Source organism: Ipomoea triloba, chromosome 11, assembly GCF_003576645.1.
Source record: "Ipomoea triloba cultivar NCNSP0323 chromosome 11, ASM357664v1".
Lineage (NCBI taxonomy): Eukaryota > Viridiplantae > Streptophyta > Magnoliopsida > Solanales > Convolvulaceae > Ipomoea > Ipomoea triloba.
In genome coordinates, this window is record NC_044926.1 from 831618 (window position 1) to 855701 (window position 24084).

Below are 24084 nucleotides of genomic sequence, written 5' to 3' on the forward strand. Positions count from 1 at the left end.
TCCTGTCCCCCCCCCCCCCCCCCTAGGTATCTGGTAACCACATTGAGTTCCGACCAATCCAGAGTCAAGCTGGCAGTGGACTCCATTCAAGGGGGAGTTCATTCAATGGATGTTGCTCAATTCAAAAGGTTTGAACTTAATACTTTGTTTAATGGTAACTAAGCTCCTTCAGTTTGGACTGTTGGCCATTGGTATTGAGTATCGAGTTTAAGAATACTTGCTGGATGGATTCTGAATTGGACCTTGTAGTTGCAAAATCAGCAAGAAATAAAAGCATTCTGTTAGATGCTAATCATGTTATTGCAGTTACTGATGCACATTTAAATTTGTTTAGAATCATTGACATGCTTTTAAATCTCTAAACTTCAGTTTGACATACAAGGTCTGATTGCAGGGAGTACATGGAAGCCTCCCACATAACAAAAAGGTTAAGGTTGTCTTTGTCCTGGGTGAGTGCCTCAATTCCAAATTTCAATATTTAGCCATGGGGCAACTCCAGCCAAGTTGGTCGGGCGTTGACTTAGTAACCATAAGGTTACAAGTTTGATTCCAATATTGAACTGGTCAACTATAGGCAACTTAGACTGGTTTATCTCCTTGTAGTCCTTTGCCAACTAGAGTCACAAGGCATTTACCCTATGCACACCCTCGTATAGTGGCTGCGAGTTTCCCCCGTCATTCAGAGCATACACCAACCATTTCATGCTGTCAGTATTTTCCTTGCACTAGATGCATGATCTTCTTCTGCATGAAAAAAAGCACAATCCTTGACTGCTGGCCAGGAGTCTTGGGGTTTTCCTATATTATCTTCTTGAGTATGCTTACTCTTTTGACTTCAATAGTTTCCAACCCTTGACAGGAGGCCCAGGAAGTGGCAAGGGTACTCAATGTGCAAATATTGTTGAACATTTTGGTTACACCCATTTGAGCGCTGGGGATCTCCTTCGAGCAGAGATCAAGTCTGGTTCTCAAAATGGGTATTGTATTTAATCATCTCGGGTATCTTATCTTATTGGATACACTGATACTATTTTCTTTGAAGCACAATAGTTTGACTTCTGATTGTAATTGTCATATTACTCTATTTTAGTAACAATTGGTTAAACTGCACCTTCTATTTGCCTATTTTTATTCTGCTAAACAGCATTAGGCAAAGTGTGAGCTTATTCTGCTAAAAGTATTGATCATTGAGCTTGTTCTGCCGTGTTATGTTCTTTAGCGCAGTTTATTTACTCCTAAGTCCTAACTCTAATTAAGTTGTCTCCTTCACACATATAGGATCATGATTCAGAGGATGATTAAAGAAGGAAAAATCGTTCCTCCCGGGGTAACAATTGCCCTTCTCCAAAGAGCAATCCAGGAAACTGAGAATGATAAATTTCTTATTGATGGTTTCCCTCGCAATGAGGAAAACCGTGAAGCTTTTGAACGTATTGTAAGTTACTTGGGAGATGTATTTTTAATTGAATCATTCCTAGCTGCAACGCATGTTCGCTCCAATTGATCTGAAAACATATTTAATCTTTGTAGACTGGAATTCAGCCAGATTTTGTCCTCTTCTTTGATTGTACTGAAGAAGAGATGGCGAGGCGCCTTTTGAACCGGAACCAGGTCTGAATATATGATTTCGCTATTCCAAGTTTCTAACCTTATTTCTACTCCCCATAGTTGACTCTTTCTTTGTTTCTTTTTTTCCTCTTGTTATGTTCTCATTCCCCCATATGAAGGGCAGAGAAGATGACAACATTGTTACTATAAGGAAGAGGTTTAATGTTTTCAAGGAATCTACGCTCCCAGTTATTGAATATTACAAGTCAAAGGGCAAGGTTCAAAAGGTTATTATCTTGTACTGGTACTTCTACTTTGTTACATATCCTTGCATTTGTGGTGGAAATGACCCTAAAAGCTGACACTTATTTTGCTGTCAGATTGATGCTGTCAAGCCTCCAAATGAAGTTTTTGAAGCAGTCAAGGCAGTATTCACAGGTGGGAAGGTAAAGCAGCGCTGCAATGGCTTGGATAAAGTCAATATCCCTTGCTATGCATGGAGAATGATGTTTAGGAGATCGATAGTGTAATTCTGCTTGTAAGATTTGTTGCCATAAGCCCATAATAATAGTTGCATTACCATTCTGTAAATTTGTTGCAGATACAAGTTTAAATCTTCTGTTGTTGTTATACAAATATGATACCGTTTTCTGCAATGGTATCAAGGACCAATGCCAGCCTGCCTTCTATCCTCTCGTTCTTCCTAGGCTCATATGACATTGCGAATACATCAGCATCCTTGGATCGCTCAGCAATCAGCCTGGCTATAACCTTGGCCGCGTTGTTGTCAATGAGTGATGGCAGTGTAGTCCTCAGGTCTTTGGCATTCGTCGTAGCCACTGATATCACCTTGCTGGTTGGTCGGTGTACCACTTTGGCATGGATAAAACGTTTTGAGAAGAAAACGTCCAGTAAAAATGGTCTCATATACATATCTGTCTTCTGTTTCCATGATTTCCGACTAGGTCTCTTTGCAGCTTCGCTCCGTGATCTCCTTGTGTAGGCAGCTGCAACAATAACATTCTACATATATACACAAATATCAGTTTTAAGCTCCAGAACAGCTGCAACAATAACACTCTAGACATGTATACACAAATATAAGCATCATAGGGTAACACCAGTCAAAATGGCAAGAGATCCACACTTGTAATCACAAGGTCACGAGTTTGAATCCTTGTCCCATTAGTTTGAGCCGGTCAACTATGGGTAACCTAGGCTGGTTTACTTCATTGTGGTCCTTTGCTAACTAGAGTCACAAGGTAGGGTTTACCTACCCCCGAAAGGATTGTGAGGTTTCCCTCGTCATCCAAAATATAAGCATCAGTGAAGCATTTAAGTTCCAGATTTAGACAAACAAGGCACATTCCCTATTTGGTTACACCCGAAAGCTATAGTCAAGGATTTGGTTTATCTCTATGGTCCTTTGCCAATTAGGATCACAAGGTAAGCTTAGATTTCTCGTAAATAAAAGAAGGATTAACTTATTAGTTTCAATTACAAGACACCATCAGGACATATTTCCCATTGGCACACATGCTAGACTGCTCCAAAGATGCCTATGCCACACACAACATTTTGGGCTTTTGGCATCCAAATCAGATTGAATGGTCTGATATTGACTCCAAAATACTTGTTTTTGCATCCTTCAGCATCCTATTCTGGCTAAGTAATCACTAATTTTCTCCAAAATTTTCTTTGTTCCTCAATATAGAAGTTCTCCCAAGTTCTGTAATCTAGAAGGTTGAAATTCATATCAAAATGTTGAAGAAAAATTGAAGCTTAAATGAAATAATGGCCTTATTAATAGTAGTATCCTGATTACAAATAATTACACTAATAATAATCTTAAAAACACTATTTTTCTGCAAGAAATTCGTCATAAAATGTAGATTAACAGTTCAACGAGCTGTTACAGTTTACAGTTCAAGCAAGTGGAGGATTCTGAAGTTCTGATACACAAGGCTTTCCATTACTTTAGTGAAGAAACAGAAGAAGAGAAGATACCTGTTTAGGCAAGAGGTTTCGACGGCACGGGGAGAAAGACGTAGAGATTTTCAGCTGCGGGAAGGACGAAGACCACGAGAGAGAATCTGGTTTCTCTCTCTTCCCGTTAGCGCAAAACTCAGAGGAGAGAGAGAACGATAGAGAGGATGGATGTGAAGACGATAACGACAAGCAGACTGCCATTTTTGCTTCGAGGAAACAATGGGGATTTTCAGCTTTCTGGAAATGAGGAAGAAGATGATTTTCTCAAAAAATAAAAGAAGAAGATGATAAAAACTATGGAGTTTTGATTTTGGGCCTGCGGCACTCAATATTGGGCCAGCGCTTAAGCCCATTTTCATCTGTCCCGTTCAATATTAAGCCCATTAAGGTCCGTCAAGTGAAATTTCGATCGCGGCAATCGGACGGTTCATATTTACTCCCTCCGAAACCAAATCTCACCTTCTAATTGGCGGGAAATATATATCTAAGATATTCTCCGATTATTATACAGTGTTGCACGAAGAACATTGAGGATTGATGATCAGTGAGGAGAAGATCTAGCCGGGAATAGCAGCGAGAAAGGAGTTTTACTTGGAAAATGCCTCCGAGGAAGAGAACGAGTGGCGGGGGATCTAAGAAATCCAGCCACCAGAATCAGCAGCAGGCCGCGGCGCCGCCGCCGCAGCAGCAACCGTCTCAGCCGACAAAGTTCGGAATCCAGCACTTCTTCGAACGGCACACGCAGAATGTCCTCTCTCAGAAATCCAAGGCTAGACTTGATTCACGCAGTTCGGGTTCGGATACTTCGTCTGCCGCTCTCAATGACCTCAGGATAGCAAATCCTAGTGTTCAGCGCCATAGGAATGATAGTATTTCTATTGCTGAGAACTCTGTAAATGCTCCTGATTCCATGACGAATTTGAGGAGTGTTGGACTGCCTAATGATGCTTCTATAATGAGAAGCAGTAGGGATGTGATGGAATCGAATAAAATGCATACGAATAGTGCTGCTCCGGCGCCTCAGAGTGCGAGCAGTGAGCCTGAGCTGCGTAATACTGTGGTTCAAATTCGTAGTAACAGTTCTCAAAGGTTAGGGAAGGATTTGAGCTCAAGCTCAAGGATCGTTGAAATGGAAAATTCAAAAAATACCGCAAGTTTACTAGGAAGCGAGTCCAACAATTCATCTCAGAATACGCCCACAGACAATGCGCTAGCTGTGGTAGTTGGAGATGATGATGCTAATGAAGCAGCAGAGGTGACACCTGAGGTTTGCAAATCAGCGTCTGTAAAGAGATTCAAGTTTTCTCCAGGGATGGTAATAAGCCTTCTTTCTCATGCAATGCTCATTTTCTTTCGAGAAACGTGAAGTTGTAGAACGATTATAGTACCCGCATCAGATTATCAACAATATGAAAATTTCGTCACCAGTAACTGGATGTTAGGCTTTAGTCATCTGTTCCAGGATTTGAAGAGTAGGAAATAGTGGTGTTTCTATTCGATCTCATAGTTTTCCATGTATCATATTTTAGTTAACAGTGATGCTTGGAAAAAGTTTCAGTGATTACTTATCATCATGAACCAAGGTCATAGAAAAAGAACTTATGTGAATAAGATTGCTAGTGCTGCATAGTAATAGTTGTTAAAGTTGCTTAAAAATAAATTAGTTTGTGATCTAAAATTTGTTATGTTCTGCGTGATAGTTGATAAAGCAAAGCCAGGATGATGGAGGTGATGAGATTACTTGGAGAATATCTCCTGTAAATGAACGACTGAATGCTCTGTCAAAATCAGAGAAGCTACCAGTACTGGCAGATTGTTCACGGTTAAACTTGTTGAATTTTCAGCAGTGTTCACAGAAAAAGGTGTATCTCAGGTTTATATCAATTTATGTTATGTAGTGAGTAGTGATGCTAATGTGATCTTATTCTCAAAATTTTGCATCAATGTGATGAATTGTAAATGATAGGTCAAGACTTCTCCACAACCATCAGGCAAAGTTCAAAAGTGGCTATCTTCACCTCCACCAAAAAAAGCTGAAAATTCTCTGGTACACCCAAATAAAACCACAGTGACCTCTGTCAATGTGGATCAAGTTATGGATATCCATGCTAAGAATGGAAAAACAAATGGGGAGAAGAACTCTGCCATAGCTAATAGTCAGAGTCCTTTTAAGACACCTCCATCTCTAACATATTGCAATGATAAGGTAATCTAGTTATTCCTATTATTTGTGGATCCTCCTGCAAATAGTGTTTATCTTAGCTGACCCTAACTAGTGAGAATGAATTGGGCTGATTTGATGATATATCATAAATGACAGTCTGGCAAGGGTTCTGATGCCAGTGAAGTAGCTGATCTGCTTGGCTCAAAACACAACAAAAAGGTAAAAAAAAAATAAAAATGCAACCATCATTATGAACTTGCTCTAATCATTGTTCAGTATTAGCTATTGATTGCACCTCTATTCCTACACCTGCAATTCAGAGTCCCACATAATAATTTGCATATGTTGTCTCCTTATCTTCTTAGGCACTAATTGAACTTTTGGATCAAGTAGAAGATGTAATATCTGTTGAATCATCTGTAAGTGGGGACAACAAGATATCCTCTGGAAATGATCTGCATGTCAGATCTGATCCCGTTTTACCAGAAGCAAGAAGCAACTTAAGAGAAACTTCACTCTTATTTCTTGTACTGGAGGTGAGTGGAAATACTTCTTCACCTAGTGTTCCTATATGAGAAAGATGAGGATTTGTTGAACTGCACTAAGTTGCATCATATTTCTTCTATATAGGTTTCTGAAAAGCATGGACATCTTGAGTCCTCTGGTTCAAAATGCTTAGTTAAGGTTTGATCATTTGCCATGTCAATTTCTCTAGAAGTTTCTGGAAGAAACTGGTAAACTGAAATATGTGACTATGACTTTTAGGTTTTGCGCCTTTTCAATGAACAAAGTGGGGAAGAGCGAGTTGTGCAATTGTGGGATGAATGGTAATGAGTTTCATGCTGTTTCATTTTAACTCCTTAGACATCAATTTCTTTTAAATAGATAAGAGTGACTACTTATAGTAGGGCTCACTCTGATGATATAACAATGAAAAGAGGCTGAACTTTGTTGAGGTTGACCTTTTGTAAGCACACCTTGATGCCTTTTTCTCTCAATAAAGTCATTGCCTCATAAAAAATAAATAAATGTATAAGAAAAAAGGGGATGGACTTTGCTGAGATGATAACATAGTCTCACTTCTATTACTTAATCAGTTGAGTTGCTTCATTCTTATTTATGTCCTGGACTTACTATGTATCCCTCAAAATCTTGTGGTCAGTCTGGATCCAAATTATAACTGAAATCTTGATATTAGTGTAATGGTTTCATTCTCTTTGCTTGCAGGTTGTATAGTGTTGTTGCACCTGGAGATACTGTTCATGTCATAGGAGAATTTGATGACAAAGGGACATGTGATGTTAATCATGAGAAGAATTTTCTAATTGTTCATCCAGATATATTGGCTTCTGGGACACGGGTATTTGAAACAAACAATTTTCACCTGCCTGAACCTGAATTCATATGTAGTCATCTCTGTAATTAGTGTGGCTGTATCTCATCTTGATGTGCTCCTTGCTCTACATCCTAAAAGCTCTTTCTGTCATTAATTGGGTATTCCATTTATTAGTCTATAGAGTTTATTCCCTATATTATGACTCTACAGGTTGCTGCAAGTTTCAGTTGCTCAAGGCGTGCTGTCCTGGATGAGAGGCTAAAGTTTAGTGAATATTCAGCTGCAGCACTGATTGGAACCCTATTGCATCAGATTTTTCAGGTTTGATAATGGAAAAATTCATGTGGTTATGTATAATCTGTCAAAAAGCACATTGTCCTTGGGTTTGAGGAGTTAATTAAAAATGTTATAGACCATTGCTTTTATTTCTCCAGGCAGGACTTATCAGAGAATCCCCTACAAAAGAATACCTGAAGGAACACGCACAAGTTTTGCTTCACAAAAACCTTGAGAGCCTATATGCTTGCAAAGGTGGAAACTGATTTGCTTTTTTCTCCAATTCTTCATTTATTATTAGCAGCCATGGGGGTCCATTAAATTGGGTTCCATTACGTCTTATGAATTATTGGTCCTTTAGGCCACATACCTTAGTATTCTGTATTACTAAATCCAGTAAAACATTATTTGTGTCTATATTTACTTATTTCTCAACTCTTCCTCTGTATATATTGCAGTCAGTGAAAATGAGTTCCATAAAATATTGATTGAGGCAATTCCAAAAATATTGAATTGGATACATCTCTTCCGTGACTCAGAGGTAAATGTATCTTTGTAGTTATGATATTAATAGACCAATTTGTTTCGAAGTGCTCAATGTTGAGGTCATTTTGATGGACTATTTTTGGTTAGACCACGAATTGTCCTGAGTAGGCCCTGTCTAACTTCTTAGAAAGTTCAAACTATTTTGATGTCTATATATTGGGCTGAATTTCTGTAGTTGGTGGAAAAACAATAATTCCATTGCCATGAATGCCTTACTTCAAAGTTTACCAAGGAAATAGTGTAAAAACATGCAAAAGATGTCTGTTGAAAACTTTTTATTTCAATTAATACCGGAATGTTTAATTTTTCCCATGTGCTAAAACATATTTCCAAAATGGTTTACTTTTATAAATTCTTCTAGGGTTCCAAAATACAAAATATTGGTTTGGGAAGTGAAGTCAGAGATAAAAAGATCAAAATATTGGAGGTAAAGCATTTCATCTTGCTTTCTCTTATTTCTTGTTCTTATTCTTATCTGTATGTATGTGTTGACCAAATATATTATGGTTCTCCTCAAGTTAGTAGTGCTTACAATAAAACCCATGATTCCTAAGGTACTCTTGACCCTTCACATTAAGGGTGTAATTGAGCCAAGTTGATCCTGAGCACTACAAGCTCAAAACTTGGTTCAACGGCTTGATTATGACAAGAACTTTAGGATTTATTTTTATATTTTAAAGATATTTTTATAAATATATAAAAATATAGAAGTTTGATTATGCTTGTGAGCAGCTTGGACCGAGTATTAAAAAACTTGAATTTGACTAAACTTATTATTTGAGCTGCTTGTACTCAACTTGGCTCAACTGTGACCAAATCAAATTCGAGTTTAAATAGCTCATGAGTAGCTTGACTTGTTTAGCCCCTACTTCATATGCACAAAGGACTTTTCTATTTAAGGTCACACATTCTCACTTTTCTTTTCACAATAACAATGTTGCAAAAGAGTTTTATATAGAGAAACTGGCAACAATTTCAGGTGCTGAAGTGATCACTTGAACTCCACGTGCATTTGTAACAAGAAATGTAGCTTCACATATAGTGCCCCATATAACCAAATAAAAACTTTGAGTAAATTAATCTTTTCTTCCGGGCATCTCATGAATTATAGGTACTTGACATTGAAGAAATGGCATGGGCCCCAAAATATGGTTTGAAAGGGATGATTGATGTCTCTGTGCAAGTAAAAGTTGAAATAAATAATGAAGTTACGGATGTGATTGTGCCTCTGGAATTCAAAACTGGGAAGGGAACTAGTGGCCAGGCAAGTTTCATTTTAATTTTAATTTTTTGTTTTGCCAAGGAGATATATCTAAACTCCTCTTTGCTGCACTTCTAGTGATAATGATTCTCCACAACATATACTTTGGTGTATTGTTTTAAAACTATTGGTTTCTGTCTAAATACTATGTTATGCAGGCTGCAATGGAACACAATGCCCAAGTGATGCTATATACTCTTTTAATGTCTGAAAGGTCCATGTCTTTTGCTTCATTGGCTTATTTTAGCTTTTTTCTCTGTTTATAGGCTTACTGAATATCTGCCATTTGTTGTTTTCTTTTAGATACTCAACAATGATCGATTATGGACTCCTTTACTATCTTCACACAGATCAAACACAGGTAAGATCAAGTACTACTAGTATTCTCATTCTCCTTGATATCCTAATGTATACATGTACTTCTGAAGGGAATCACAGTTCGAAGATCTGATTTGATTGGCCTTTTAATGCGCCGTAACGAACTTGCAAATGATCTGCTAAGGGCATCAACGACTCAACAACTGCCTCCAATGATACAGGTCCATTTTTGTTGCTATTCTGTCTTCTTTAACTATTCAAGCTTAGGGAGCCGATTTCCTAATATATCTGTATTATTATCATCTTTCATTGGTATGCAGAGTCCAAACATGTGCAAAGGATGTCGACATCTTAATATCTGTAGTGTCTATCATAAGGTAAACTAAAATATTGATGAGAAAATGTTACCATTTTTAAACCTACTATATTCAATTTGGAATGCCAAAGAGTTCCATTTTCCAACCTTTGGCATGCAAGGAGTAATTGCTTCATGTTTTCACCTCTAACTAGGTATCTAAAAATTATGCTTAGAAGAATTCATGGTTCTGTGCCAATTCTCACCTATCACTTATTGCTGCAGATAACATGATCTTACTAGATTTAAAAAAAAAATTAAAAAAAATTATTTAGTTCTAACATTCTTATTGCCTGTTGTATTTAATATTGGAGGCCTATGGCGGTACGACTGAGGGTAGTGGACTGGGAAATGTGTTTGATTCACTTGTTAACCATCTAACTACTGCACATGCTGTTTTTCTTCAAAAATGGGATCGATTGATTGACTTGGAGGCCAAAGAATTGGAGGTACTATATGAATTGATTGCAATAATGTATGCATTATTTTGAATCAGCTCCTGAAAATGCATCCTATTGCAGTTTGTTAAGAAGGAAATCTGGAGTTCACATGGTTCGGAGACTGAAGGTTCTTCCTCTTGTCTATCCCCCCTGGTTCTTGGCCCATCAGATAAACTTGCACAGAAAAACTTATGTACTGGAAACCAGTTTATTTATCACTTTGTGCACCAAAGTTTGCCTTCAGTAGGCATTGATCAACAGAATACGCATGGTTCTTCTATAACAAACAATTTGGAATGCAGACTTAGGAATGGTGATTATGTGGTATTCTCTTTCTCCTGTGTAACTCTATTTTCTACACTTCTCCAATTAAACACGCTATTCTGACGACATTTAGCTAGCATAATAAACAGCTCTAGATTCATGCCATAGTGGGACTCTCTGTTCAGATGCAGTTCACTGTTTGTGTGTATGAGCAGTGAAAGCTTTACATATTTATTTACCCAAGCTTCAAAGCATGCTGATAGGTCCAAGATATCATATTTAATTCAAATTTTAGGCACTCATATTAACACTACTGTAATGCATTAAGCTCGTCAAACTGCATTGTGATTGCCTGATTTGCTCCAACTAATGTATTCATTCTGTTCTTGTTATCAGATGTTAACTATTTTATGTTTGCTATTTCAGATATTAAGCACAGAGCCTGGTCGTTTAATAATTGCTAGTGGGGTCATTACAGATACAAGTAATTCCCATGTCTCGGTAAGTGTTCTAATTCATGCCTTTCTTTAATAATCATTTTAATAACCAAAAGTAGAAGTTTCAAATTTTGTTTAAATTACATGGAACTTTTGTCCCTCTCCCAAAACCTTTAGGTATCTTTTTCAAAACGATTAAGGCTTCCAGGAAGCAGATTGCGACAAGATCTTCATCAGCAGATTTGGCGGATTGATAAAGATGAATTTACATCATCATTTGCAATTATGAGGTAGTAGCGTCTTAGTTTAACTGTTTAAGTAAAGAAAAATATTTATATTGAAGCATATATGGCTGCTCAAATGACAAATTTATTTATTTTTTGTTAATTTTATTTTGTATTTACTATTTTTTGAAGGTTCAACCTTACACAACTGTTTATGCAAAATGAAGAGAGTATACATCTGCGAAAGATGATTGTTGATCTTGAGGTGAAAGATCTACTTTTTCAAATATGAATTTCTTCTCCAATGATTATGAGGTCTCCTAGCGTTTCATACAAAGAAAATCAAACAAAAGACACGAAACTATCCAACTTGGATTCTTTAAGATACAAATTTGTTACAGGTGCCTAGATTTGATAGTGGCTGCATCTTTAGTCAAGATCCTGCCATTTCTTACATCTGGTCAGAGAAAACATTGAATGGGGATCAGCGTAGGGCCATACTCAAGGTTAGATATCCTTATATTTTCTGGACAAATTGTATTATCTTGACAATTAAAAAGTTTCTTAAAAAAATTTGTTCATGGATTTCTTACCAAAGAGAAGTAAAACTTGAAAAAACTAACAGTGATTCACTTAAAATTATTAAAATTGCAGATACTTACAGCAAAGGACTATGCACTCATATTAGGCATGCCTGGAACAGGCAAAACATCCACGATGGTGCATGCTGTGAAGGCATTGTTAATGAGAGGTGCATCCATTTTGCTTACATCCTACACAAATTCAGCTGTTGATAATTTGCTTCTCAAATTGAAGGCTCAGGTTCATTCCATTTCTCATCCGTCTCAAAAATAATTGTGTTAATTATATCCTTAAAGGGTTTTCCTATACTTAGCAAACACTGACTATCATTCGCAAGAAATAACAAGGAGACAATATGAAACCATTTAGGCATTAACTAGACCTATTATGTTCTCCAGTTTGAACACATCTAAAACACAAAACAAAATATGGGTTGATGCTAAGGTGGAAATATATGTGACATATTGGTCTAAAGGGAACTGGAAACAGAAATACTTCTGTTTTAAACACTTACCTGCCACATGGAAATTGACAAACATAAATTAATGCGTAATGGCCTGGCTTTAATAAGGAAGAGGTTAGACATACCCAATAATAGCTTATTTATTTTCAAAAATCAAACTGAAATTTTTGTGACCAAATTATTTGCTTGTTCTCGTTGACTCATATATGCTGATAAATATACACATATATGCACTTTCACCAAAAACATGGATTATTAATAAGGATAGATTAAGGTATTGGATACATGACTAACAATGATCTCCATAACAAAACCAGCATCTTAATAATTTGAGAAGTACAACTACATGTCATTTATACTATGCCTTATTTTTACTTTGCCACTACTATAAGCTGCATTATGGTTGGAACTACTGCAGGGTATAGATTTCATACGTATTGGAAGATATGAGGCTGTGCACGAGGAAGTTCGAGAACATTGCCTATCAAGTTGGGCCTTCGATCATTCTTAGAACTCTCATTCTCTATTCAGTCTGTCACCTAATTGATATTCCAATTTTCTTTGACAGCAACCAACCTATGTGGTATTGAAGACATCAAGCAAAGGCTAGAGCAAATAAAAGTTGTTGGTGTTACATGCTTGGGTATAACTAGCCCTTTGCTAGCCAACAAGAGATTTGATGTGTGCATCATGGATGAAGCTGGGCAAACTACATTACCCGTATGTGTGTTCATATAAACTATTTCTTACAGCCTCCAGCATTATAGTGTTAGATTTCTTATGAGATAGTCAAAGTATAATCCTTCAATAATTTATCGGTGCATGTTTGTTTTATATCCTGATAAAACAAAATGCTTGATATGGCTATCAATTTCCTTCTGGACAGGAAACAATTAATAACAATTTCATTTCAGGTTTCTTTGGGACCATTGATGTTTGCATCGAAGTTTGTTCTTGTAGGGGATCATTATCAATTACCACCACTTGTCCAGGTATTTCTTTCTCTATACTGTATTTAGCTCCTAGCTGTAACTTGTGACTCTAAACAAAATATTCAACTGTTACCTCTTATATCAGAGTGCAGAGGCCAAAGAGAATGGAATGGCAGTAAGTCTGTTCTGCAGGCTTTCAGAAGCACATCCACAAGCGATTTCAGCTTTGCAAAGCCAGGTTATCTTGACCTTCAAATTATAATTGTCACCTTCAATCTCCTCTCAATTCTCACTAGAATAACAAAAAATATGCTACACCTTGCAGTATCGTATGTGCAAAGAAATAATGGAACTATCAAATACCTTGATATATGGCAACAGACTACGCTGTGGCTCTTCAGAAGTGGAGAATGCGAAGCTCACCTATTCTTGTTCTATAGCTGGACCTCCATGGATGAAGGAGGTAAATTTTTAATTTTCAGGAAATCTATTTTGCTTGTAAGTGAATCATAGTATTTTAACTGGGGATAATTGATTTATGCAGGTAATGAATCCAAACAAGCCAGTAATATTTATTAACACCGGTCAGTGAAAAAATCCTAATTAATTTAAACTTGCAGTTCGAAAGTTCATGTCTTAACTCTAATATTTGCTATGCCATCCCATTTCAGATCTGCTGCTAGCTTTTGAAACAAATGACCGCAAAAGTTTAAGCAATCCAATAGAAGCTTATATCATTTCTGAGGTATCAATCCTTTATACTTCCCAGTTTTCTCTCTTTTATCGCATACAATAAACTGCTGCTTTCTGATATTATTTCTTCTTATAGGTATCAAACAAGTTGTTAAACACAGGCATATCACAGGAAGACATTGGCATCATTACACCCTACAACTCCCAGGCAGATCTTATCAGGCAAGCAGTTTCAACGTCGGTCGAGATACATACAATTGACAAATATCAGGTTAGTTTGGTGTTTGCCTTTATCTGTACAATGGCTTAATGAATCTTTTTTTTTTTTTTTTTTTTCTTGTAACACGTGTGTGAGACCGTCTTACGGACCTGTGAGACGGGTTGGCCCAAAATAATTTGGGTCACAAAAACTAAACAAAGACCAACTCATAATACTAACTACGACTCAAATTATGTTGACCCAACCTGTCTCACGGGTCTCAATCTGTGAGACGGTCTCACACAAATTTTTGTCTTTTTTATATATATTTTTTAATTCAAGCATATCCATAGATATTCTATATTGGTGTCCTTGATGCTAAATACTGCATTTTCGCCTATTGCAGGGCAGGGATAAAGATTGCATCTTGGTGTCATTTGTAAGGTCAAATGAAAACCCAAAGAGCTCTGTTTCTACGTTGCTTGGAGACTGGCACAGGATTAATGTTGCTCTTACACGCGCAAAGGTTAAGTGTTCCTTTTTACCTATAGTATTTATTGCTTGCTGTAATTTAGTGGTTCTCATTACAGCAGGTTTACAAATTACAAAACAAAATATGGTCATTTTGACATTAGTGTTTGCTTTGTATTGAACAGAAGAAGCTGATCATGGTGGGTTCTTGCGCTACGCTCTCAAAAGTGCCACTGCCCAAGCTTCTGATTGAAACAATTGAACAGCAGGGCGGCATTTTCAGTGTTGGCAAAAACGATATTCGTCATTGTAAAGTTGGGATTAAAAGATGTTCCCAGACCAGATCAGACAATGGTGATTTGTAATTTTTCTTTTGTAAATGGGGATGTTGTAAAATTTCTTCATTTTTGTTGTGCATAGTGCATTACCTTGAGGCTTAGGCAACTATTTGGTTTATGTTGTAAAGGGGAATCTTCTGCAATAGATGAATAGATTAATACTCAAATTTATATTTAAAAAAGAAAAAAAGAAAAGAATAATAATAGCGATATTATTCCTTGAGACAATTTTTACTGTTACTTTCCAATTTAAATATCAGCTTTTGCAGTCACAAGCAAGAAAACAGAGCCACCCAGGACATCCTTTACACTACCTATAGACCATTAGGCCAAATTTACAGTTAACACCATATGTTATCCCTTCAAATTGAGATTCTTAAGGATGGCTATAGAGAAAGGGCAAGAAAAGGAGCACCTTCAGACTGAATCAATCAATGCCCAGGCTTGAGTAAGGCTCAAACCCACCCTGACAAATGAAAAAAAAATTAGGATAAGAGAGCTGAATGCTTTGCTTTCACTTCTCAATTGTAGAAAAGAATCTAAAAAGTTAATTGGTAGCAATTTTTGTTGATTGCCCGGGTGCATAGGGAGGGAACCCCATTAGCCCCCTAGCTTGTCCACTAAGCTAATTTTCTGATTTTTTTTAAAATTAAAAAAGGTTTCTACTTACAGCGCAGTCATCATGAACACGCCATATGGTTTCTCCCAGAAGGTTTGCAACAGACAGCACCGTCAGCTCAGGAAAGTAATTCTGCTCTGCGACAGGAATGGTATTTGTGACAATTACCTCTTGAAAGAGGCCACTTGATAACCTTTCTATTGCAGGAGGACTGCAAAATAATATAGCAATTAAAGAAAATACCATCATGTAAAAAGGTTAAAAATATTAGAATGTCCAAGGTTGGTTGAACATCATATTCCAAAATGTAATCATTTCTTGGGCACGGACAGGTAACTGGCAAGCAAGCAAGCCAAGATGTGAACTGAGACATTCAATTCAATCTTGCTATGCTATGCTCTCCTTAACACCAGCATACACTTCCACAAAGGTACCTGAAAACAGCATGAGTGCTGCATGCATACACCTCCCTTGCTCCCTCTTGATGTAATAGTGCAGCTCCTTTGGAAATAGTACCTGAAAACAAGCAAGTTAATTCAATGACTTCCACAAATTAATAAACTGACAAGGAACAATGAGGTCCTGACTAAGCATAATTGCATAACCCATCTCCACTTGAAAACAGACAGATCAGAAGAGGAAAATACAATATCAGTAATGTAATAACCAGAAGTTGAAACTGAGTATTTGATCAATGGCTGATTAACCAAATCCTCCTCCATCTAAGAGAATGTTTGAGAAATCAAGCAATGAGCTAGTGAATTGGTGAATAGGAAGATAGTTAAACTAGAGCAAGAAACCAGAATACTAACCAGCAGTATCAATCATATCATCAACCATAACTGCTACCTTTCCCCTGACGTCACCAATCAAATTCATTACCTGCAGGATCATGCCAGTCGCATATGAGAATTCAGATGAGGCATCTCTAAATCAATCATGGGAGATAGAGGTAGGGAAGTTGCTGATACCCGTGTAATAAGATAAGGTCAATAGGATATAATAGAGGGAGACAAATAATTAGATGTTTAATGCATTTTCCATGTGTAAAAGGGCATTTACTATAATGTAAAATAGTATTCTCACTATTTCTACATGATTTTTTATGCATTGACACTAAAGGTGTAGACAGTAGTCAGTAGTCAGTAGTCATATAATGGGATCTAAACCTGCCATTCCATATTTAGATTGAACAGCCATCACTTTCATGGAAACAGTGCAGAGGCCAATATGTACATGTTCATGAAATAAGTTAACAGTTACTGACATTGAACTAGACCAGTGGGCAGTGGCATAAGCTGAACCATTGAACTAGTCATAGACCAGTCTCAAGACTTCTAATTCCACCTGGTACATAAATATGATCCTATTTTATTACTCCATATGCCCATTCATGCTGCTTTCACCTTCTTTTTTTTTGGGGTAATTGTTTATATTCATATTTGTTTATTTTGTGAAGGGAATTGATTACAAGAAGCCAGAACTTAAGATACATCAGTGCAGATATAAATACAAGGACCATGACTAGAATGATTAGAACAAAAGGCACTGTTAGATCCTATGCAGTATACCCCTGGCCCCTGGGGAAGGATGGGGGCAATGGAATTGACTATTCCCATCAAGGAGGATGGGAGAATGCATACAAAAAAACAACAAAGCAAAAAAGTGAGAGACAGAGAGAGAGAGAGAAGCCAGAACAATTTGATAAGCACCTCTTTCCATTTTCATTTCAGAAGAATTTACCTCAGCAACATTGTGTGCATGGCGCCTTTTATCCACAATGGCTAGAGGTGCATCAGACAACTTTTTGGCAAAAGCCCGTGCCCTTGCAACTCCACCAACATCCGGCGACACCACAACCAAATCATCAGAACAGATAGTCTTGCTGGCAAGATAATCAAGTATAACAGGCTACAGTTGTAAACACAAATAAAAAGTCCAGGTAAGAACAAAAGTATAAATTATAATTATTATTAAATTTAAAATATCAAAATGTTTTTTTTCCACTATGGAAGTCCTTTTCTAGTTTTCTTCCAATTCTCCAGTCTATAGAATCACATTTGACTATTTGAGATTCTATATCAGCCACTGTTGATAAATACCAAAATCAAATACTCCATAACATATACCTGACCATGTACATGGTCCACTGGAATGTCAAAATAGCCCATGGACTGACCGGAATGAAGATCACAAGCAAGAACACGGTCAGCACCAGCTTCAGTAATCAAATTAGCAACAAGTTTGGCTGCAATGGATTCACGGCCTTGAGTCTGAAAAAGCAGCCAGTTTTCAGAATGGCACAAGAGTATGAGTATCTAAGAATTAAAGTTATTGGCTGAATTAATATTAATGTATTCCACAACACATCTTTTCCGAATATGTGCCATAAATTCACACACAGATACTGAGGGCAAACTATTGCTTTAACACGAAAACCAGTGCATTTTATTGTGTAGCACAATCGGACTCCTTATTGTTAACTTGCAGTTTGATTTCAAGGAAACAAGTTTTGCAGTAAAATACTGAACAAACTACTACCTTCCGATCAGCTCGAGCATAACCAAAGTAAGGAATAACTGCAGTAATATTTTTGGCAGAGGCTCTGCGACAAGCATCAATCATTATCAAGAGCTCCATAAGATTTTCATTTGCAGGAGGACAAGTAGGTTGCACAAGATATACATCACAACCTCTGACACTCTCTTGTAACTGGACATATATTTCACCATCAGCAAAACGTTTAATCTTGATCTTTCCGAGTTCCAAACCCATGTAGCAGGCAATTTCCTGTACAGCATGCAGTATCACATCACATATCAATTGACAAAGCACAAATGACATACCTATAAGTGTACATGCCGAAACTAGAGCAATCTAATCACCTGAGAAAGCGCAGGATTGGCAGTCCCTGAGAAAATTCGGAGTCTAGTGTCATTCTGATTTTGAGGAATAGAAAGTTTCCGGAACTGATTAGAGGTTAGGAAGCTCGGAAATGTCGCATCGCTGCCAATCTGTGCAGGCAAGCTTGGCCTGCCATTATCCTTGAACTTTAACGGCTCCGCCACATTACACCTCTTCCATATCCAAATTCCAGAAATCACATCAGAATTCACGCATATATACAAAGCATAATCTATAAATCCACATTTACACGATGCGTATGCTGAAAATTTTGATAAGCTACGGTTAAAAATGAACTTAGCATGAAAAATACAGGATACGTATGCTGAAAATTTCGATAAGAACTTGGCATGAAAAAGGAGGATAGATAGAGATTGCTTACAATCAATGAAGGCGGCGGGCGGCGTTTGATGCGATGAGGCTTGACGAGACTTCCAGGCAAGCTCAGAGAGGCCATTGAAATCTCGAGGTCCGGTTATGGAGAGCAACGAGCTGAGGCTTAGGGTTTTAGCTATCTTCCAATGTGAATGCGTTTTATCAACTGGAAAACTGTATACGAGACACGCGGGTAATCGGTTTTGACCTTCTTAGGCTATCCCCATTAGTATTTTTGTTGAGCTTTTGAAATAAAAAATGTGATTGGTGGATTTTTAATAAATGTGAAGATATTGTTTCTCCTGCAAATTTCAAGATTTTGACAGGTAAGGGTGAGACCCACCGTGGGAGGAGAACTGTGCTACATTTGATAATATATATCATGGTTGCAGTAGGCGCTAGCCGCCGCTAGGAGCTAGTCGGGCGGTAGACTAGCGTCCCTAGGGCCTAAGCGATCTAGGCGGCGCTAAGAGGTACTTAGGCGGCAACCTATAAAAACAAAAAAATAATTTATGCGTGTGGATGCATGTCATATATTATATTGTATATTATATTATACTCCGTATTATATTGTATATATATATATATATATATATATATATATATATATATATATATATATATATATTTCTTACTTCTCTTACCTACATAAATAAATAAATTTAAATATATATAAATATAATAATCAAATCAACAAGACCGATTCGCTCGAGTTAACTTGGCTAAGGCAGAGTTAACTCGGTCAAATTCGGCCGAGTTAGGCGCTAGGCGCCTCGGTGGGGATTTTTATGTATAAAAATAATTTATTTTTGGTTTCCACAACAAATCAGTTGTTATACATCTCAACCTGCTGAAGCACAAAGAGTCAGGCTCGAACCCGCTCCCATCATGCATATGAAAGTGTAAATCTGGACACCAAGTGTCACTAGACCACAAGGTCTTTGACAAATGTATCGTACTTTAAATGTTGTACATTTCAATTTTATCGGACAAATTAAATTGTTCTACTACATTATACTAAAAAAAAATCATTATATAATTAATTTAATTGTTTATATTTTAATTAAATTTCTTTGAATGATAAATTATGTGTGTGTGTGTGTATAATACATATATTATTTGCCTATATATAACTCGAACTATAATTTTCAATTATTATATTTATCGATGTTATAATTATATATATTAAGACCTATGTTTTTATTTTTTAAAAATAAAAATTACGGTAATTAATATTTTGACTAAGAGTTGACTGGGGATGGAAAATTTATGTCCCCATCTAATTTCCCGTGGGGATATGAATGAGGACTATTTTCAATTTCCAATCAAGAATGGGGACGGGATTTCAGGAATGGGGACAAAGGAGTATATTTCTTGCCCCGCCATGCCGCGTTGGTACAAAATATTAGTGATGAATTTAATTAATTCGGTAGCCCGAATCACATAAATATATACATAATTGAGAAGCATTTAACCTAGACTCGTTTTTAATGATATGTAATTATCTTTTTGAGGGAAAAAAAAAAAAGATCGGACAAAAATTATTTTTTCTAAATAATTAATTCATTGAATTGGGTCAAATGACAACTACTTGTCAGTTGTCACGTATGATTTTGATAATTTTTTTTTGGCTAAAACTCTAAATAGTTAAATTCGTTATTGCAATTTAGTCATTTCTAAAAAAAGAAAATTTTAAATTTGCCAAGTTGCCAAGATTGTATACCATAAAAAAATTTGTCGTGTTTGGTATAGTAATTAATCTAAATTTGGGCTTGCCATTCATAGATAAGTATAATTGATTATAAATATGAGTGTGAAAATACATGTCAACAACATATCATTTTACTTTACAACGTAAGACAAGATTTTGGGTTGAGTGCAATCATGGAGATGGAGAGTTGGGAGGTTATTTTGTGGAATATTATTAGGTTTGGGGCAATGGGTTTAGGTTGTTTGTGGGTGGTTAGGAGGTTGAACAGTTGGTACTATGAAGTATTGAAGCTTGGCAACAAGAGGTTCTCTCTGCCACCAGGGGATTTGGGTTGGCCTTACATTGGTACCATGATATTATATTTTAGGGCTTTCACATCTTCGAATCCCGATATTTTTTATAACTCTTACGTTTCGAGGTATCTTACTGTGAAAATTGTTAATTTTTGTACGTTTGTGATTATACTATTAGTGCATGACAATTGAGCTTTACATGCATAGAATTGTATTTGTATTCTATTTTTCATTTTCTCCCACTCCCCCCCCCCCCCCCCCAAAAAAAAACTTTTGGTCGATTTTCATGTGAGAATTAAGAAGAAATCGGTGTGTCACCTTATTTCATTTTCAGCGAAAATCTCACTAGATTTTGCTTGAATTTAGTGAAATTCTCAGCAAATCTAACGAAAATTCTCATATGAGGGAAGGGAGGGGGGAGGGGGTGGAGAAAGTTGGGTACTTGTAATCACTTTTTGTAATCGTAGATTTTTCAGGTGAGAATTAAGAAGAAATCGGTGTGTCACTTGATTTCATTTCAGCGAAAATCTCACTAGATTTTGCTTAAATTTAGTGAAATTCTCACCAAATCTAACGAAAATTCTCATATGAAGGGGGGGGGGGGGGAGGAGAGAAAGTTGGGTACTTGTTACTTTTTTTAATCGTACATTAGTTGTTAAAATACAATGGCACCAAACTTGTGGAATCAAAAGTAATAATTAGACTCGAAAAGCCTACCCGATTGTGTAAAAATGACTCTATTCAGGAATTTCATTATTGTCAATATACTTTCGGTCAAGTTCATTGCACCAGAGAAAACCCGCAATTATTTTGGTCATAATTTTGATTTATGTTTTGAAAAATGGATCAGATACGGGAAAACAGGAATGTACAAGGCTCTCATGTTTGGTCGGCCGACAGTGATCGTTACATCGGCGGAAGCCTGCGGAAAAGTTATGACGGACGACAGAGCCTTCAAGTCGGGGTGGCCGGCGAGCACCGAGGAACTGGTCGGGAAAAAATCGTTCGTGAATCTGGTAGACGAAGAGCACAAGCGCATGCGCAAAATAACGTCGGCTCCGATCAACGGCCACGAGGCGCTGTCGCTTTACTTCATCACCATCGAAGAGAACGTGAAATCGCATCTGGAGAAATGGGCAGACATGGGAGAGATGGAGTTCGCGAGGCAGCTCCCGACCCTATTTTTTAGGGTAATTATGCACATTTTCGTGAGCTCCGAGGTTGACCATATCCTCACGGCCTTATTGAAGGAGTATTATTTCATGAATCGTGGACTTAAAGCCATGGCTATCAACATACCGGGCTTTATTTACCACCGTGGACTTAAGGTAATTAATCATACATTCATACAATTGCTCCAACAATATTTCTCTCTCTCTCACACACACACACACGAAGTCTGCTCAGGTGCCACTGCGCCTGGCCTTCTCGTGCTGTTAGTCAGTGCAATTTACACCACTAGTGATAGGAAAATGCATAATAATGAAAATGGTCAAAAACACCCTTATAACTCACATACATGTTCCTAATTGTGTATTTCTGAACATTGTGTGGTGTATATTTACACGCCTAGTAATGATATTTTTTTGGTGATGTGTACTTAATGATGCATATTTGTACGTGTTGTGCATTTCCTTGGTGTATTTTGTTAACACTAATGTAAAATTTCAGGCACGTAGAAGAATTAAAGCGGTGTTACAAAAGATATTGAAAGAAAGAAGAGATAAAAGGAGGGATGGAGTTTCCGAAAAGAGAGATGTGACAGGTATAATGCTAGATATGACAGATGAAAATGGGAAAGGATTCACTGACGAGGTAATAATTGATATTCTGATAATGTATTTAAACGCGGGTTATGAATCAACTGCTTGTGTCACATTGTGGACACTCATCCTTCTGCACGACCACCCTGATATCCTCAAAAAAGCTAAGGTACTGAAACATATCAATCACCACCTTATTTTCATCAAAATTTAATGTAGACAATTGACTAAATCACATAGTATTATTGAAAAACTAATTATTATTGACATTTTTCGTGTGTTTAATTCTAGGCCGAGCAAGAAGAAATTGTGAGGAAACGGCCTTCTGATCAAAAGGGTTTGAGTTTCAATGAAATTAGAAGGATGCAATACCTTCCTAAGGTAAAAGTTGTTTTTCTTTAGAACAACTTCGTAGAGAACGTAACGATAATATATTTTAAAATGATTCTTTTCTCCTTTGTAGGTGATAGACGAAACCCTTCGTTTAATTTCACGCACAAGTATAATGTTCCGAGAGGCAAGGATAGATTTTAATGTTAATGGTATGTCATCATATATCTTCATCTTTTAGGCTTATAAATTTGGCCTTTCAAAATTGTTGATGGGCTAACACGATTAATATGACCAAAACGGCAGGCTATATAATTCCGAAGGGATGGACAGCTATGCTCATCGTTCCGGACATTCACATGAAAGAAGAAGTATACAAAGATCCGTATGAATTTAATCCTTCACGATGGGAGGTGAGTTTAATAATGTTATTATATTTTAATTTGTTGGAAAACATGTATTGGATAAACTATATTCTTATATATATAATAATGTTATAATATGGTGTGGTGTGTAGAGTATAACACCCAAAGCAGGAGAGTACATACCTTTTGGAGCGGGGGGCAGATCGTGCGTGGGAAAAGATCTTGCCAAGCTTGAAATTACGATTTTTCTCCATCATTTTCTGCTTGGTTATGAGTGAGTGTTTCTATAATAATAATGATAATTAATTGTTGTTGTTTTTGCTGTTAATTACAGCTTTAATTATTTCCTTAAACTTGTTAAGGTGGTTTTTTTTTTGAAAGGTGTTAAGGTGGTTAATTAAGATTAAATTTAACGTTGTTTGCAGGCTACAAAGGAAGAACCCATCATGCCCAACGAATTTTCTACCCCTTCCCGTGCCTAGAGATAACTGTGTGGGCAGAATTGTAAGAACAACTTCATCTGCTCCAAGTGCTTAGACAAGATCTCAGAGAATATGGTGCATGTTGATCATCAGCAGGACAAGATAGAGAAGAAAGAAGGTGTTTCTTTTGGGGGAATTACTTAGCTTTATTTAGTATTGTGTGTTTATGGGTCGGAAAAGTAGAAATGAATACAGTTAAATATACTTTTTTTATGTGGTTGTTGTGAGAATTGAACTGAAAAACATGCATTAAGTAATACTATCCTAATCTTTATTACTTTTTTTTTTTTGCTTTATTTTTAATTTTTATTCTTTTTTTTTTTGAAATCTTTTTAATTTTTATTCTTTGTTAACATGATATATATTGATTAACTTCTTAGAAAACGGGCCGGGAATGCATATATAT

General features: G+C 36.8%; 5 protein-coding genes across 6 annotated transcripts in view; 3 read left to right on the forward strand and 2 right to left on the reverse strand.

The window, feature by feature from the left end:
- LOC115997554 (UMP-CMP kinase 3-like) overlaps positions 1 to 2139 on the forward strand; it is a 6560-nt gene extending 4421 nt beyond the window's left edge. The window contains exons 3-9 of the mRNA XM_031237134.1: positions 27 to 128; positions 395 to 449; positions 860 to 977; positions 1279 to 1435; positions 1531 to 1611; positions 1728 to 1835; positions 1929 to 2139. Coding sequence (XP_031092994.1) covers positions 27 to 128; positions 395 to 449; positions 860 to 977; positions 1279 to 1435; positions 1531 to 1611; positions 1728 to 1835; positions 1929 to 2078 — 771 coding nt within the window. The 3' untranslated portion in view covers positions 2079 to 2139. The remainder of the gene's footprint in view (positions 1 to 26; positions 129 to 394; positions 450 to 859; positions 978 to 1278; positions 1436 to 1530; positions 1612 to 1727; positions 1836 to 1928) is intronic.
- Positions 2097 to 3783, reverse strand: LOC115997555 (50S ribosomal protein L18). The gene is made up of 2 exons (XM_031237135.1): positions 3556 to 3783; positions 2097 to 2571 (listed from the first exon to the last, which is right to left on the reverse strand). The coding sequence occupies exons 1-2, from the start codon at positions 3736 to 3738 to the stop codon at positions 2176 to 2178; spliced, it is 579 nt and encodes a 192-aa protein (XP_031092995.1). The 5' UTR covers positions 3739 to 3783; the 3' UTR covers positions 2097 to 2175.
- A 218-nt stretch (positions 3784 to 4001) lies between these two features.
- On the forward strand, positions 4002 to 15003 carry LOC115996814 (DNA replication ATP-dependent helicase/nuclease JHS1). 2 transcript variants are annotated; one of them, XM_031236235.1, is made up of 34 exons: positions 4002 to 4852; positions 5238 to 5399; positions 5504 to 5743; positions 5858 to 5920; positions 6067 to 6237; positions 6332 to 6385; positions 6467 to 6528; positions 6929 to 7061; positions 7248 to 7358; positions 7472 to 7568; positions 7772 to 7854; positions 8221 to 8286; positions 8971 to 9123; positions 9279 to 9334; positions 9424 to 9481; positions 9549 to 9659; positions 9759 to 9815; positions 10108 to 10242; positions 10315 to 10557; positions 10924 to 10998; positions 11112 to 11224; positions 11351 to 11423; positions 11560 to 11664; positions 11813 to 11980; positions 12622 to 12691; positions 12772 to 12923; positions 13118 to 13195; positions 13281 to 13373; positions 13461 to 13598; positions 13680 to 13719; positions 13807 to 13880; positions 13965 to 14099; positions 14434 to 14553; positions 14684 to 15003. In XM_031236235.1, the coding sequence occupies exons 1-34, from the start codon at positions 4136 to 4138 to the stop codon at positions 14861 to 14863; spliced, it is 4386 nt and encodes a 1461-aa protein (XP_031092095.1). In that variant the 5' UTR covers positions 4002 to 4135; the 3' UTR covers positions 14864 to 15003. The 2 variants fall into 2 exon arrangements, with proteins under 2 accessions (XP_031092095.1, XP_031092096.1); XM_031236236.1 differs by having other exon boundaries at positions 6332 to 6379.
- A 45-nt stretch (positions 15004 to 15048) lies between these two features.
- LOC115996815 (ribose-phosphate pyrophosphokinase 1) lies at positions 15049 to 18916 on the reverse strand. The gene is made up of 9 exons (XM_031236237.1): positions 18742 to 18916; positions 18341 to 18532; positions 17997 to 18245; positions 17585 to 17728; positions 17199 to 17366; positions 16268 to 16337; positions 15890 to 15971; positions 15507 to 15666; positions 15049 to 15302 (listed from the first exon to the last, which is right to left on the reverse strand). The coding sequence occupies exons 1-9, from the start codon at positions 18814 to 18816 to the stop codon at positions 15264 to 15266; spliced, it is 1179 nt and encodes a 392-aa protein (XP_031092097.1). The 5' UTR covers positions 18817 to 18916; the 3' UTR covers positions 15049 to 15263.
- Positions 18917 to 20618: 1702 nt separating this feature from the next.
- On the forward strand, positions 20619 to 23733 carry LOC115996900 (ent-kaurenoic acid oxidase 1-like). Its single transcript, XM_031236337.1, has 8 exons — positions 20619 to 20863; positions 21589 to 22066; positions 22410 to 22670; positions 22793 to 22882; positions 22965 to 23043; positions 23138 to 23244; positions 23349 to 23470; positions 23622 to 23733. The coding sequence occupies exons 1-8, from the start codon at positions 20619 to 20621 to the stop codon at positions 23731 to 23733; spliced, it is 1494 nt and encodes a 497-aa protein (XP_031092197.1).
- Positions 23734 to 24084: the final 351 nt, after the last annotated feature.

Excerpts from the sequence above, each read along its gene's own strand:
- LOC115997555 (XM_031237135.1), bottom strand. The coding sequence starts at position 3,738 with ATGGCAGTCTGCTTGTCGTTATCGTCTTCACATCCATCCTCTCTATCG. Across the intron at positions 2,572-3,555 it reads GAAACCTCTTGCCTAAACAG|AATGTTATTGTTGCAGCTGC; the intron begins GTATCTTCTCTT and ends GTATATATGTAG.
- LOC115996900 (XM_031236337.1), top strand. The coding sequence starts at position 20,619 with ATGGAGATGGAGAGTTGGGAGGTTATTTTGTGGAATATTATTAGGTTT. Across the intron at positions 22,067-22,409 it reads TTTACCACCGTGGACTTAAG|GCACGTAGAAGAATTAAAGC; the intron begins GTAATTAATCAT and ends GTAAAATTTCAG. Across the intron at positions 22,671-22,792 it reads ATATCCTCAAAAAAGCTAAG|GCCGAGCAAGAAGAAATTGT; the intron begins GTACTGAAACAT and ends GTTTAATTCTAG.
- LOC115996814 (XM_031236235.1), top strand. The coding sequence starts at position 4,136 with ATGCCTCCGAGGAAGAGAACGAGTGGCGGGGGATCTAAGAAATCCAGC. Across the intron at positions 8,287-8,970 it reads AAAAGATCAAAATATTGGAG|GTACTTGACATTGAAGAAAT; the intron begins GTAAAGCATTTC and ends CATGAATTATAG. Across the intron at positions 9,816-10,107 it reads TCTGTAGTGTCTATCATAAG|GCCTATGGCGGTACGACTGA; the intron begins GTAAACTAAAAT and ends TTAATATTGGAG.
- LOC115996815 (XM_031236237.1), bottom strand. The coding sequence starts at position 18,816 with ATGGCCTCTCTGAGCTTGCCTGGAAGTCTCGTCAAGCCTCATCGCATC. Across the intron at positions 17,729-17,996 it reads ATGCTCGAGCTGATCGGAAG|ACTCAAGGCCGTGAATCCAT; the intron begins GTAGTAGTTTGT and ends CTGCTTTTTCAG. Across the intron at positions 17,367-17,584 it reads TGGACCATGTACATGGTCAG|CCTGTTATACTTGATTATCT; the intron begins GTATATGTTATG and ends TTACAACTGTAG.